Here is a 15,167-nt window from a genome sequence, read left to right as displayed (position 1 = left end):
GAAGCAAGCACCGCCCCCCATATCGTTATCTGCCCTCCCATTGGCTGCTTGGAGCTTGTCTGTCGTGTCAACGTCAAGTGGGTCCCGCAGTGTGAATGTATTAAGTTACTGGAATACTCGCATGGAGAGTCCGGGGGCGACCGCCTCCTGATGTTTATTTTTCACAGAGGATAACATACAACGTCGATTTACGACGGATAACGAATTTTGTGTCACTCGTTGCTCATTTAAATGCATACCGGAGATACAAAGACTTTCGCATAGCAAGTGCATGTTGGCTGGACGGGACGATGATGCAAGGCGCAGCGGTTCTGGCGACAGAGACTCCTGTCAAAGGGCTGCCGGACATACTTGGAGTGCCAATGCAGCGTAAGGTTTTCTTATTTATGTTGTGCATATCCTACTGAGAAGTGATCGACAAGTTTCCTCAATATGCTATATATTTCATATCTGTGAGTTAAATTCCATCTTAGTCCATTAATACCCTATATGTGTAGCCTACGCCTGTGACGATATTGCGCATTTAGGCCACCGCTGCCCGTGGCTCGTTTTCTGTGTATTTGCCATGAGTGATCTGCTGTGATGATGGTGAACCTATGACAAAAAGTTTGAAGGTATGCCGACTGCAGACCTTAAAAGGGAAACTACCCAAATCGGTTCCAATAGCCTATATTTAGGCTATCTCACTGATGCCTTTGGACAGGCAACTGGGATGGATTTTTATGTCAAGTGCTTATCTTTTATTGAATTGGAACCCTGGCATCATAACACAAGACCAAGATTGTGTTGATTTCTTTCTTTCTTTCTTTCTTTTTAAAATTGCCACTCTGTCGCTCAGGTAGGCTATCATAGCTGCAGAATATATCTGGGCCCTGGTTGTGTTATTGGGCAGCTGTCAACAGGGTCTGAAGATGTAACGCATAGGCTACAAAAGAACGCGTGGCTTTATAAAGCGTATCATTTCTTGTTTTGTTAACGGGTATTCATCTTCGCAGATTTATAGTCTTATTTCTGAGATAAGACTACATGAAACCTCACTCCTTATTCGAAAGGTTATCGCTTTTAAGGTTTCAGATCTGTCTGTCCTCGGTAGGCTAAAGCATTGCAACTTAAAAATGCATGTCTTATAAGTCTGCAAATAGGGCCTAATCAATTATTGAGCACCTGATTTATCTATATTAACCTCTGTTTGGCCTATAATCTGACTGTGCGATCAAAATAGATACTATTTTGATAAATCTCTGACCTAATTACCGTCATAGGCTACTCTAGTAGATTGGCTGAACACGCTACAGGCGTTTTTGCGTTCCTTAGTGCAGTCCATAGTGTTATTGCAGCATGGTTACTATTCAAACACCTTGGTAGATTTAGGAAATGGTTAAAGCGGGATATTAATGCATTTCTTTCCCATGGCGCAACGCGTCAATCAAAAGCATAGGGCCTACGTTGTAAAAGAGGGGCAGGAGAACCGAATACGCCGCTGTGGCATTTTGCCTACTTTATTACCCTATTGGAGAAATTAAACTCAAGTGACTGGGGGATGAAATCTCCAGCATTGTCAATTGATTTTGATGCAGTGGAGTGCAGTCTATGGACTACTACCACATAGGCTATCTAAACCCGACATCACCGGTGCCCTTTTGGCTACTGACCTGTGCCAAACAGGTAGCCTAGAAGGCCTATTTCAGGCCCACTCACAGTAAATCACAGCAGGTCAAGAGATCAAATGTTTGACTTTCAAGTGCATTCAGTAGGTTAACATTAATGCAGATGGTATTGGTCTGCCGGTAGCCTCTGAATTCATGCGTTTGGATACGCAATTAGCGAGAGACCCTGACATAGGCCTACAAGTGGAGTTATTGAGGAACACTGATGCATCCTCATCTCTCAACAGTCGGCCTATTTGAAGATAGGCCGTGTATTTTATTTTGAATGACACGGTAGGCCCTACTACTCTATGATTTATATCTTGCGTTGTGTTTAATCACTTAATTTAGCCTACGGTGTCAATTTGGATATTTATCTCGACCTCTTGTAGCTCCCGTGAGATTAAGTTGAAGAATTTAGTCTGTCTTGTTATTAATGCATTAGCAAAATAAGATCCCAAACGTGGCCTATAATTTTGGATAATAATGAAGATGTATGGCATAGCCTACAGAAACGCTAATTTGTAGTAGGATTTAAGCACAGTGCCCTTCGTGAAATGCCCACCGCGCGGCCTCTCCGCATCATTGCGACATAGGCTACCATGCGTCGCCATGACTGGATTATGTAAAACTAGATTATTATAGAGATACTATCGTGATGCTAATAAATAATTATAGGTTCATTTGATTTATTTCACAGAGATCCCTCATTGTGCAGGCTGCAACCAACACATCCTTGACAAGATCATTTTAAAGGTACTGGATCGGCATTGGCACGCGAAGTGTCTGAAGTGCATGGACTGTCAAGGACCGTTGGCAGATAAATGTTTCTCACGCATGGGAAATGTCTACTGCAAAGAGGATTTTTTCAAGTGAGTTAACATTTGTTTTTCCTCCTCTTATCATAAGCAATAAAAACAGAATAGGCAGGCGGTAACATTAATTCAGTCATTTGAAAAATACCTTGTAATGGCCTAATATTTAATTTCAATAGGTGGACAGGACTAGCTATCTTGCATTCTAAAATGTTAGCTAAATGCCAATTGGCCTACATTATATGAAAATAGAACAATCTGTTATTGCTTGCACAGCAAAGGTGTGAATACACACACACACACACACACACACACACACACACACACACACACACACACACACACACACACACACACACACACACACACACACACACACACTTTCAAATATGTTTTTGCATTTTGTGCCATATATTTTTTCCTCTTTAACCATAGAATTCTTACAACGTTCTTTATTCGATTTTATCCTTTAAATTTCCTTAGCTGCAAAGATGAAAATTAAGTTTGACTTTTTACACAAAACAGGATCAGAACTGGCTTTCAGTAAATCATGTTTCAGAGGATCTCATGTCAGGAGCTTTAGAGAGACTTAAAAAAGCTTGCAAGTCCCTGAGTGGATGCTAACTGTATTAGCTGGCCCAAGGGACAGAGCGCGAGGGCGGGGGCTGAATTTTAAAACTGTTGGGATGCTGAAGACAAAGAGCTGATCTGGCAACCTATTCAGGGCAAGGGGGCTGTGTGGCTGCATGTTTATGTGTGTGTGTGTGTGTGTGTGTGTGTGTGTGTGTGTGTGTGTGTGTGTGTGTGTGTGTGTGTGTGTGTGTGTGTGTGTGTGTATGTGCATGCCCGTGTGTGCGTGTGTGATGGTTGTGTGTGTGCAGGAGGGGAGGGGTATTTCCCCACAGCGCTGAGCTAACTTCACTTACTCTTAGTCTGATTTACGGCACGTGTAAAGACCGTGCGTAATTACTTTCCTCCCTGTGCTGTGCGCGTGCCGAGGCCTCTCCTCTCCGCCACTGACTAGCCCTCACTGGAAACACCCCCCTCCCCGCCCCCAAACACACACATACATATACAGACAGAGAGGCAGGTTGAGGTATCTCTCTCTCAAACACACACACACACACACACACACACACACACACACACACACACACACACACAGAGCCTCTCTCCCGTAACTTAAACATTGCACTTAAATGTGGAATGTGAATTAAGCTAAGTAACTGTAGCTTCTACATATTTTTCCTTTTTTTCATTTTTCATTTTTCTGTTAGTCATTGATGAGAGATCATTGCGGCTTTGAGTCATCTTTCAGCCAAGCATCGCCATTTTGTGGCACTCTTGCTAGGTGCTAGAGGCGTTTAGAATGGCCTGTCATGGTTAACACTTTTAAAATGTATTCTTCGTTTTATGTTGCACCTCAATGTAATAGGCCTCTGAAATATTATGAGTCACAAGATGAACCCATATCTAACCCTGAGTTACAATGTAAGAACATAATGGTATCACATTGTTGTACTATCTACCTTTGATTAAGTTGTAGTGTTGATATGAGCCATCTTATTTATTCAATACCTTTATATACTACTAATTTGTCCAGTTTTGTCTCAACATGTTGCTGATTGGCTCATGAAATATTGGCAGAGGATTCTAATGCCTACAGTCATGATTTTAACGTAACACCAATCTTTCTTAATCTTTCTTCTTCCAGTTTCTTTTTCCCAAGCACATTGAATGATGACTGAATATGATGATGTGCCGCTACATAAATACTTTGATTGATTGATACTACGTGATGCACCGGATATGCTGGAACAAAGGACTGTGTAAAAAATAAAGAAAACTTGTGATGTTTTTTTTTTTTTTTTTTGTTATTTTGCAGACGTTTTGGAACAAAGTGTGCCTCGTGTCAGCAGGGCATTCCCCCCATGCAGGTGGTCAGGAAAGCTGAAGACTTCGTCTACCACCTGCACTGCTTCTCCTGTGTCATCTGCAGCCAGCAGCTTGCCACCGGGGACGAGTTCTATCTCATGGAAGATGGCAGACTTGTGTGCAAAGAAGACTACGAGACAGCCAAACAAAATGGTAGGTGACCAATGGTAGGTACGTCACTGCTTAAAACAACTGGTATTGTGACATCAATTCTAGCTGTTTTAACTAAATATTTCTGTTTAGTACACATCATCAGTCTCCATTTACCTTTCAACAGTATACTGCAATCTGAGATCCCTCCCACTGGCTGGTAGAGCACTATTGCAGTTTGGATAGCCTATACAATTGCCATCATTGATTGGAGAAAGACAAAAAATATCAAGTGTATTCTGTTAGTGTGATTTTTGTTAAGGATCCACTGCATTGTCCATACACACTAGCGTTACCTCTTAGCATCTAACCCTGGGTCATGATTACATTAAGTGATGTGTTGTGCACTAAGGGTAAGGAGGCCTCTCCCTAGGGAGATGGGAGGTGGGGTGGGGTGGGGTGGGGTTAAGGGGAAGTGGGGCTCTTGCTCGCCTGGGGAGTAAATCAGTGTGGGGATTGTCACTGCCGACACCTCATATATGCTACTGACCGGTTTACAGTGATTTCACTTGGTAGCACATCTGCCTCCAGTAACAAAGTTTGTCATGAGGTTGTGGTTTGAGACCGGATTCTGAACTGCATGAAGAACGATTTTACCACAAGTAAAGAAAAGAACATGCTATCGGGGAAAGGAAGTGAAATCACTGATGAAATCACTGATGAAATCACCCGAGGAAACAACAGCACCTTAGCTGCTGTTATTTCTCTGTTCAGAAATGATTCATATTCATATTTTTTTCAATTCTCCGCTCATAGATGATTCAGAAGCAGGAACAAAACGCCCACGGACAACCATCACAGCCAAGCAGTTAGAAACCCTGAAAACTGCTTACAAGAGCTCCCCCAAACCAGCGAGACATGTCCGGGAACAGCTGTCCTCTGAGACTGGGCTGGACATGAGAGTGGTACAGGTAATTAAGGAATTTGCCACTACAATGAGGATTATAAAATAGGACTTCGGAAAGTACATGATATGAATAGGTCTTGGTGGAAAATGTTGTGACTTCTTTTTTTTGTGAAAACCTTCAAAAACAGGTTTGGTTTCAGAACCGACGTGCTAAAGAGAAACGTCTGAAGAAGGACGCCGGCCGCCATCGCTGGGGCCAATACTACAAAAGTGTCAAACGCAACAGAGGGGCGAGCAAGATCGAAAAAGAGAGCTCGGTGGAAGACACAGGCTTGAGTGACAGTGAAATCAGCTTCAGAGGTACAGTATGCACTCAAAGAGGTCAAAGACATTGACATTTTTAGAGGCAGGTGTCATGGTGGTGCAAATACAGCTAATCACACTAATGTGTAAAGTGGGTATTTATTCATTGTACAACGCGCTTCATTTGCATGAATAATAATAATAATAATACTTTGTTTTTATATAGCGCTTTTCAAAATACCCAAAGACGCTTTACAAACACAAAACACAAAATAAAGACATACAAGGACTCAACAAGACAACAAAAGTAAACTCCAGTGGAAGAGAAATGTCCATGTTGATATGGAGCTGTAGGTGTGAAAGTTATGAAAACCCACGTCGGGGGCAGCAATGGAAATGGGGATAAGAAAATCCCGAGCCTCCTAACGTGGCCTGAAGTGTGTTTATAAAAAATAATAACTAAATCCATACAATTGCGGCATTAGCTGTGGTTGCATCACCTGACTGCTACTAAAGATGGAGTTATGTGGCCTCATAACTACTTGGCCTTCATTTGCCTCCACATTTTCATTGATGCAGATCCCATGTCAGGACTAACATGATTTCTTTGTGGTCTGAAAATACATCTATTCAAGTTAATCTGTTCAATAAGTTCGTAGCCCAGTAAACTAGATGAATCCACCAAGTGGCACAAAATATTCTTGCCTAGTGAGTTGGTCTAGTATTGCACCATTGCAAATCAGACACAAAAGGACGGCAAACCCGTCCAATCACAACGTAAGGATTTTTCCCCCTTTCAGCTGTTGGGGTGGATAAGTCACTGTTGCAGAGGTATACTGAGAGACACCCCCAGCCCTTAGCTTTGTGAACGGAGCGGTGTCAGGCTAAACTGTTCATGTTATAGTCTGGCTTGCCAATTAACTAGGGTATTTTTATTGGATGGGGAAGGGGACGGGGTTACTCACTTTTCTTTTGTTTTTAAATCCCCTGGGATCTGGACCCCTGCTCCTTTAAGAGTTGACCCTCTTTGATCCCATTCATTGCATTAAGTCAAGCCAAAAGTCTATGTTTTTAAACTTGATAGACTTGATTAGTTTGGGACAAAGTCAGACAAAAACATCATCTCATATCTCATATCATAATATGTACCCTTTTCTGTGTTCATGTAAAAATATTATGCAACATGTACAGGAAGGGTTTGAGATCAAAGACTGGATTCGTGATGAATGACTGGATTCATCACCGTGTCTAACTTCTATCTGATCAATCAGTTAACACCCTTCCCTTCCTTTTTTCCCCCTACTCCCTGAAGATGATCAGATCTTGTCAGAGCTGGGTCACACCAACGGCATGTACAGCAGTGTGGGGGACGGCGTGCTGGCTAACGGTGGCGGCGTGTTGAGTGGCAGGTTCTCACTAGACAGCAGTGGACAGCCTTCTTATCAGGACGTGGTGGTGCGCTCCGTCAGCCCCTACGGCCTCCCCCACTCCCCCTCCTCCGTGGGCTCGCTGCCGGCTCACACCCCGCTGCTCAGCAGCCTGGGCTTCTCCATGGACTCCATCATGGCTCAGGGGGGGCAGGCCGGGGTCGGACAGGCCCTGAGAGTGATGGCCGGGGGAGGGGGAGGAGGGCCGACCTCTGACCTGTCGACGGGGAGCAGCACGGGCTACCCAGACTTCCCCACCAGCCCCGGCTCCTGGTTGGACGAAATGGACCACTCTCAGTTCTGAATGGGGTTGCTAGTGGGTGGGCGCTTGGAAAAAAAAGCTCCTGCTTCATGTGGATGAGAGTTATTCTATCGACTTTATATTACTATTGCCCTTGGGAGAGCAGACATATTTTTTCAATAAAGACTAAGGGGACACAGGGATTGGTGCTGAACCTGTCCGACACATTCTAAGTCAAAGGACTAGAGAAGGGAAGACAGCCTCTGTGCAAGCATCAGAAGCCGGATGGATGGATGGACGGACGGACGGACATTTTGAATCGTCCTCATGGAGAATCACTGAGAAATATCCATGAAACAGCTATGGATTTTTTTTTTGTTCCTGTAATTTATTCATGGTTTGATTTGACTCCAGTTTTGAATTCATGCCACGGCATCAAAATCACACAAAGTAGAACACAATCAAACGGAGAATCCTTAAAAAGGTATTCCTACATGTCTTTGATTGCAGAAGGGTTCATGTTAAAAAAAAGTAACTGCATTCATTGACAATGCACTTTAATGGTATTGTCTAAGGTTCAGTGTGGTATTAGCAGAATGAATGCACAATGGAGTCCAACACTGCAGGTGATCAAGCTGAAATTTACTGCAGCAACAGAGCAGACACGTGTGCTCAGTACAGGCACCATTTGATTTCTTTTAGGCACTGTAAGTTTGTGAGTGGATACTAAGGAATTAAAAAAAAGACATTTATTTAATTTATTTATTTTCTAATTATTTTCTTTATGAATTTCACGGCACTAGCAGGCATTGTGAAAAACCTGCCATGATGAAAGTTTAATAAACCTTTATACGATGCGATGGAGGAGATGGCAGTAGGTGTCATTTGTGCTTGTGGATCTAATTTTATATATTTATGCCAGACAAATGCCAGACACGTAAAAATGGAAAAATTAGAGAATAAGAATGACATAAAAAAAATACAACACAATAATGTTATATACAAAAAAAGAGAAACCTTGAAATATTAACCAATATAGATGTTTGGTTACCACCGACGTGGATTTTTACAGTATGTTTTTTAATATTTAGAAGGTGTTGATTGTGTTGTTCCAGTAGCACTATTTATTGCCATGTGAGTTAAGGACAAAGCACTAAATCAATTGCTATATGCCTTTGTGCAATGGGATGAACTGTACTGTCAAATCTATGAAAATAAATCAGAATTGCCTTTGGGTTACTATATTTCTACCTTTACATTTCCTTCCTTGATTTGTGTAGTTGTTTGAAGATTATTTTGCTCCCATTTGTTGAGGCCCACATGGATGTTGCTGTAGAAAAAATCGGGTTATTCATGTGTATGTGAAAAGCACGAGGTCATGTCAAATTATTAACTTGTTTAACATGGTTGTTGTTGGTATTGAACAGACTTGTAGTAGCCAAGAAATATAGATGCAGCCTAATGCATTTTCTGTTCTGGGTACAGCCCAGCAACTTACTGCCCAAATGTCACTTCAGTCAGTTCTAGTGGAGAGTCAATGGAGCAGGCTTAACACGCTGATGACTGGGATGGGACACGGCGGTGCAGTGGTGCAATATGCAATGCTGGTAAATGGAGCTTGTTGTTCTGATGTAACGTATGGTTGTGATGTTATTCTGTTGCCTGCAGATGCACTTTGAAAGGCAACAGATAGAGCCTGGCCCATACATTATGGCTAGATCATATCATTCGATGTCAGCCAGTTTGTCACACAGATGACACTAAAGAGTTTCAGGTCCTTTGAGGAAAAAAAATCTTTTGGGTATTTAAATCCTAAAACAACCTGAACTCTAAACTCCTAAAACAACCTGTTTACCTGCAGTATGGAGGACCAGGAGGGCCAATGTGTCAAAATAAGAGGTGGGTGATCGTCAGACTCTCATCCTCCTTTGTCAGTGCCATATTGAATTGGGTCCATAAAATGGCTTAACCATGGAGGTAATGATAAGAACTGAACAGTGTCCCAGCCGTTAAGTCCAACTCTCATTCATTTCAATGGACCATGCAAAGCTAAGGCAATATAATATATTTCCAAAATGTAGTGCCACAGGGTGCATTTTCCTCTCTATTTTTGAAGCGAGTTGTTTTACACAATACTGAGCTAACATCTGTCTTAGTGCTATGCCTTGGCTGTCGTCACGCAGTGAGCAGAAAGCAGCAAAACATAGTTCTGGAATGGACGGTCACTCTCATCAGAAACAAAGTAACGTGGTGTCTCAAGAACCTAACCATAACCATGTCGGCTATTTCCAGCTAAACACTGGCTGTGTCTGCTCATTCTTAATCAGATGAGCAAGCAAATACCCTACAGTGTTGAAAAATACTGCAAGTCGACATACTACAAAACTCAGCAACATGGCATGACCAAAGGAGTCAGTTTCAGCTTTCAGTCTGACAGAGCATTTCACAAGGTTTGATTGTGAATGCAATATCTCTTTTTTAGTTGACAGCCAAGGGGATAAGAAACACGTGTCACAAAATTGTTGTGTACTATGACATGGGGGAAACGGTGGTCATAACAATAGATGGCTTCCAAAGCTCTAAACTTATAATCAGAGTGTCCACTGCAGGAATGTAACATCACAGTGCAATCCATAGTCCTGTAAAATGTTGACTCTTAGTTGACAATAAGGGCGTCTTATCTTCTATGTTGGTGTTACATTCATCTCTTGAGGTAGATGGGCCTTCACACTCCAAGCACTAGGCTACCTAAACTTCACTTGAATGAATCTTCCATTTAAAAAAAGACACAAACCCTTTCAGTCCCTTGTTCACCGCAAGAGAAGGCTGTTGTTGATACTTTACTCAGACGTGACTGCATATTATTTCACTGGATTCTATCTTTCTCATTCTCTCAGTTTATTCTGCAGTCAAATCATTCATCCAATTCAAAGCCATTGCTCTAAAATGGAATTACTAAAGCAAACTACTGTATTATTTGTGACAGTCTGTGACATCCCTTCTGGGAAATGCAAGTGCAATGGCACATTGCTTTTTCAATTTTTGTTCCCCCCCTGTACATTTTTTGATGCTTCTGCGAAACCCTAACAAAACAAAGCAAAAAAAAAAAACAAGCAAAAAATCTGCACCCACATCAGTCTCTCCCACAGGGGAAACTAAAGCGTTGCATTAAGCAGCATCCCAATATAATAGCACTGGGGAGGAGAGGAGAGGAGAGGAGGGACACTCACACAGGCTCATCCCTCAGTTTCAGACCTTAGCCATCTGTCACTAATGCTGTTAGAGGGAGCATAGAGAGACACAGAGAGAAAGAGTGCAGAGAGAGCGAGAGAGAGCGAGAGAGAGAGAGAGAGAGAGAGAGAATTGGAGATAGAGAGAGAAAGAGAGCACAAGAGGGAGACAATTGGAGGGAGAGAGTGTGCGCACAGGAGAGAGAGGGGAGGGGAGGGGATGTAGGAGAGAAAGGACAGAGGGAGCACAGGAGAGATGGAGAGGGCATCACAAAAGAGGCTGAGCCGCACGGCCTGCAATTCTTGAAGAGGCTGTGTCAAATGTGAAGCACGGAAAACATAATGGAAATATAATGAGCTTAGTTACAGCAGTGCTGAGAAAGGTGTGTGTGTCTGTGTGGTCAACGTCTAGGCCTGTGTGTGTGTGTGTGTGTGTGTGTGTGTGTGTGTGTGTGTGTGTGTGTGTGTGTGTGTGTGTGTGTGTGTGTGTGTGTGTGTGTGTGTGTGTGTGTGTGTGTGTGTGTGTGTGTGTGTGTGGCCAACTTCTGCTTTTCTCCCAACCAGATTTGCTATGGGATTAAAGAAATTCCATAATTACAGTAAGCAAACAAGCAGGGAAATGTAGAATGTAGAAACCATTCCAATGCAAGCATGATGCATGGTGTGGCTCCATGTTTGAAAATAAGAGCGAAAACTCAGACAACCCTCCACTGTTTACTACGCTCATCTGAGCTTTACTCTGGTCGAGCAGGCCGTCTCCCTGTCTCGCAGCAGCTGGGACTTGATTCTGCCTTTGTGGTTTGCAGTGATGATAAGTATGTTATTTAATGCCTCCTATTATGGGACATTTGGAAAGAAGAGGGATTATGCTGTTCCCATTGTTTTGCTCAAATGTGCATTAGCTTCTTTAGCGAGTGGTATTTAAAAGCAGGGTGGGGGTGCACAGATTTAGTGCCTTCATCTGGTGCACTGGATGGGGTGGGGGGCATTCTGCCAGAGCTTTAGCTAAACTAAAGCAGATTTGAGGAAAGTCCATGTGTTGGGTATTTGGAGAACATCCAAATATACCTGAGTGGATGTAATAAGGATGTGTTGAAAGGTAAAAATAGATCATCTGAATATAGGCTCAATGTGTGTTGTTGGATATGAGCCTTTTAGCATTTCTGCACCTCGCTTCATGTTATCAAACTCCTAAAACTCACAAATGAATCACTAGAAATGAGTTAATACAACAGGCTGACCTCGGATGGCAAAGGGGTTTATGGTATTCAATATGACCCGTCAAGAGACTTGTCAATACAGCGTCAGTAAGTCTCTACAATGGTCTGTTAAAAAGTTTCACTTGGTCCTTTTATGTGAGGGACCAAAGTAATCTTTCTAATAATAATAAAGTAATAAAATAGCTGCAATTAGTATAATAATATCTTTTGATTTTCAACAACAATGGACCAGTTCAGCGATGAGCAAAGCCAGACCATAATTATTCAGCTTTGATCTCATTTGCTACAAAAAGGATTGCACCCATTTGTGCAAAGGTTACCGATCCATCTGTGCAGACTTGTCAGTCTGTTCTCGTTGGGTATTCCAAAGCAAAGCCAGCATTTCAATTCTGAGCAACGATTCCCATTTGTCTATTTGTATTTGAATTTAGAAATGACTACGTACATGTGGACTGCGACATGGGTAGGTGGTGTAAACCAAAATGTACTTGGGCATGAGCTGCATAACTGTGTGGGGCAGAATATACTGCATCCTTTCCTGTTTATTTGAAGTGTTTTGCTATTCCACGTGTTTGGGCTTTTTAGCCTTTATTGAGGTGGGAAAGTCGAAGATGATGACAGGAAATGAGTGGGAGAGCGAGACAGGGATATGACTTCAGTTTGGTGGGATGGGACCATAGGCCCCCCGATGCTCATATTTTTGCTAGTGCGGCTGCTTATATTCCTCTCCACAGAATGTGACTGTGATGTGGACTTCATTTGGGATGGCTTTGGTGGGGAAGGCATGAGAAACAGCCGTGTCATTTCAAAGACACATTTTCAAACAATTTCCGACGCCATTTTATTTCATGAAGTCAAAAGACTCATGTGACATTAGTGCTACAGTAGTAATAGAACTTCTGAAGTTGGTTTGCGTTTAATTTGTGGTTTGAGAGAGATAGAGAGAGAGAGAGAGAGAGAGAGAGAGAGAGAGAGACAGAGAGAGAGAGAGAGAGAGAGAGAAGGAGAGATTTTGCATATACATTGAATGGAGATAAATGCAGGATCGGCAAAAAAAAGGTTTTTAAATAGATTATAAAAAATGTAAGAGTGGTGTCCAAGACAGACAGGGTTCTGAGAGTTCCAACTTCCTATTGTTCCAAAAGGGAAGGATTGAAAGGTTTCTCACACTTTTATGCCAGTACAATGATGTATTTTTGAGGTTTACTTTTAAACAAGACAACCTAAGGCACTCATAAAAACATTTCTGACAGATGTAACAAAAGCGCTTCTACATCTTGTACCTCATATTGGCTGCGACTGCTGGCTATTTGGTGAATGTTGTCATGGCATCCAGACCCTCCATTAGGCTCCTCCAGTGGACATTGTATTCTGTCCATTACTCCAGACAGAACAATGCAGCGTTCCACAATGGTCAGCAATTTTCTTTGTTTATGGAAAAAAGAGGAGGACAATTGGTTGTCAACTGAGACCCACTTTACGTGGCCTGAAATGTATACAGTGCACAGCAATAATGAGTACACCCCTTTTGAAAAGTAACATTCTGAACAATATTTCAATAAGCACACAAGTTATTTCCAAAATGTGCATGGAGTAAGTTTAATACAACATCTGTGAAGCTTACCACAGAAAAGTATGTAATTATACAGTATAACTAATATGACATATTTTCCCATTTTTGTGAAATGATGGTGGTGCAAAAGTGAGTACAGTTTATCTCTTCAAAGCTGCCCATTTATGTACGTATGAGTTAGGGCTGCACAATTAATCGAAAAATAATCAAAATCGTGATAAAATAGTGAAATCGAACTCATGATTTTAATCGTGATTTAATCGTGGCAATAGTGACCTACTTTTGAGAGCGTCCTTGAAGCCAGAACATACTGACAGGCTAGTGTTTCTGGCCAGAAATCTGTCCACTTAAGTTTCATGCTATTGCCTTTACATAATTATTACAATTCATTTTATTTTGCTCATCCCGTATGTAATTCATTCTTGGTTATATTTCATCTTGTTATAATTTTCAAAAAAATCTGCAAAAATCAATAATCGTGATTAATAATCGTGATTATGATTTTGACCAAAATAATCGTGATTATGATTTTTTCCATAATCGTGCAGCCCTAGTATGAGTTCAGATCTGGTGTCATACATAATCACTGCATCACCCTCACCGCTGCAGAAAATCAGCATTGGCCATAGGTGTGTGTTTGGGGTCATAATCAAGTTGGAAAACAGCACAATGACCAACAATGAAAGTCAATGAGTAATGGTAACACATTAGCTATCTGTAGAGTAATTAATCTTTGTATTCATGATTCCATTAATCAAAACATCTCTCAAACACCAGCAGAACTCATTCAGCCCCACACAAGAGCTGCATCCCTACCATGTTTCACTTTACGCACCATGCATATTTCTTCATATTCATCATCTCCAACACCATACAGTGTTGATGCCATCAGTTCTAAAAAAAATGATCTTAGGATCACAATTTCAGAGTATAGAGTCACAATATTTTTGTCAGAATTAGACCTGGTTAACTCTTGGCAGGCTTTTTTGAGCTATAGGAGAGGCTACTTTGGTGAACGGCACCCACATACGCCATTCCTCGCCATGTGTGCCATGTTGTCATGGGAAATAATCACCTCAGTTCACATTTTACTTCCTTAGGGAACTGTGGTGAACTTGCATAACACCTTGGCAGGAGCCTATTTTGATGAGAATGGTTTAAGTCTGTGGCCCACCTGGACATCTCTGTGAGACAGTTGCAGATGCATCTGTCCTAATGTTGTGGAGATACAGTAGATACAATTTCTTGGTCTTCTAATAGCATTGACCCTTCTGGTGGATAACTTTTTTTCTTTGTCAGGCCTTTTGTCTTTCGTCTTATATGTGGTGTCATTGCTTAGAGCCGGAAATGGAAAGGGGTTTGCTCTGCGAAACACTGTTTTATAGTCAACTGTTTAATAGAAAACTGTGTAATGAATCCTTAAACTCTTTGAGAATGATTGAATGCTCAATTACTAAAATGAGTCTTTCATTGGGCTGTACTCATTTCTGCACCACCCTAATTTGCTCAAAACTGAAAAATATATAATAAAAGTCATATTATAAAACATACTTTTATGTTGTACGTTCAACAGATATTGTATTAAAGATAGGCTATGCATATTGTGGAGATATATTTTGTGTTCACTGAAACATTGTTCAAAATGTTGCTTTTCAAAAGCGGTGTACTCATTATTGCTGTGCACTGTAGACAGAATCTGAGTGTGATGTGATTCTACTGAAAATAATACAATACCTTGCAGAGATCAAACCTCTGACAAGACCCTCTCACAAGAGTGAAA

The 15,167-nt window shown here is 41.6% G+C and overlaps 1 protein-coding gene across 1 annotated transcript; it reads left to right on the top strand.

The window, feature by feature from the left end:
- The first annotated feature begins 290 nt into the window (after nucleotides 1-290).
- On the top strand, nucleotides 291-8,154 carry lhx4 (LIM homeobox 4). Its single transcript, XM_063200115.1, has 6 exons — nucleotides 291-369; nucleotides 2,347-2,518; nucleotides 4,347-4,549; nucleotides 5,303-5,457; nucleotides 5,582-5,753; nucleotides 7,009-8,154. The coding sequence occupies exons 1-6, from the start codon at nucleotides 291-293 to the stop codon at nucleotides 7,425-7,427; spliced, it is 1,200 nt and encodes a 399-aa protein (XP_063056185.1). The 3' UTR covers nucleotides 7,428-8,154.
- The last annotated feature ends 7,013 nt before the right edge of the window (nucleotides 8,155-15,167 follow it).

The sequence above is a fragment of the Engraulis encrasicolus genome, chromosome 6, assembly GCF_034702125.1.
Source record: "Engraulis encrasicolus isolate BLACKSEA-1 chromosome 6, IST_EnEncr_1.0, whole genome shotgun sequence".
Classification (NCBI taxonomy): Eukaryota; Metazoa; Chordata; class Actinopteri; order Clupeiformes; family Engraulidae; genus Engraulis; species Engraulis encrasicolus.
The sequence above is the reverse complement of the archived record's forward strand: the minus strand, read 5'-3'. Positions and strand labels throughout refer to the sequence as shown.

What these genes read in the sequence shown, in the direction of transcription:
- lhx4 (XM_063200115.1), top strand. Translation starts at nt 291, where the DNA reads ATGATGCAAGGCGCAGCGGTTCTGGCGACAGAGACTCCTGTCAAAGGG. An exon ending in CGAGACAGCCAAACAAAATG is followed by an intron (nt 4,550 to 5,302) that starts GTAGGTGACCAA and finishes CTCCGCTCATAG; the next exon opens with ATGATTCAGAAGCAGGAACA. An exon ending in TGGACATGAGAGTGGTACAG is followed by an intron (nt 5,458 to 5,581) that starts GTAATTAAGGAA and finishes CTTCAAAAACAG; the next exon opens with GTTTGGTTTCAGAACCGACG.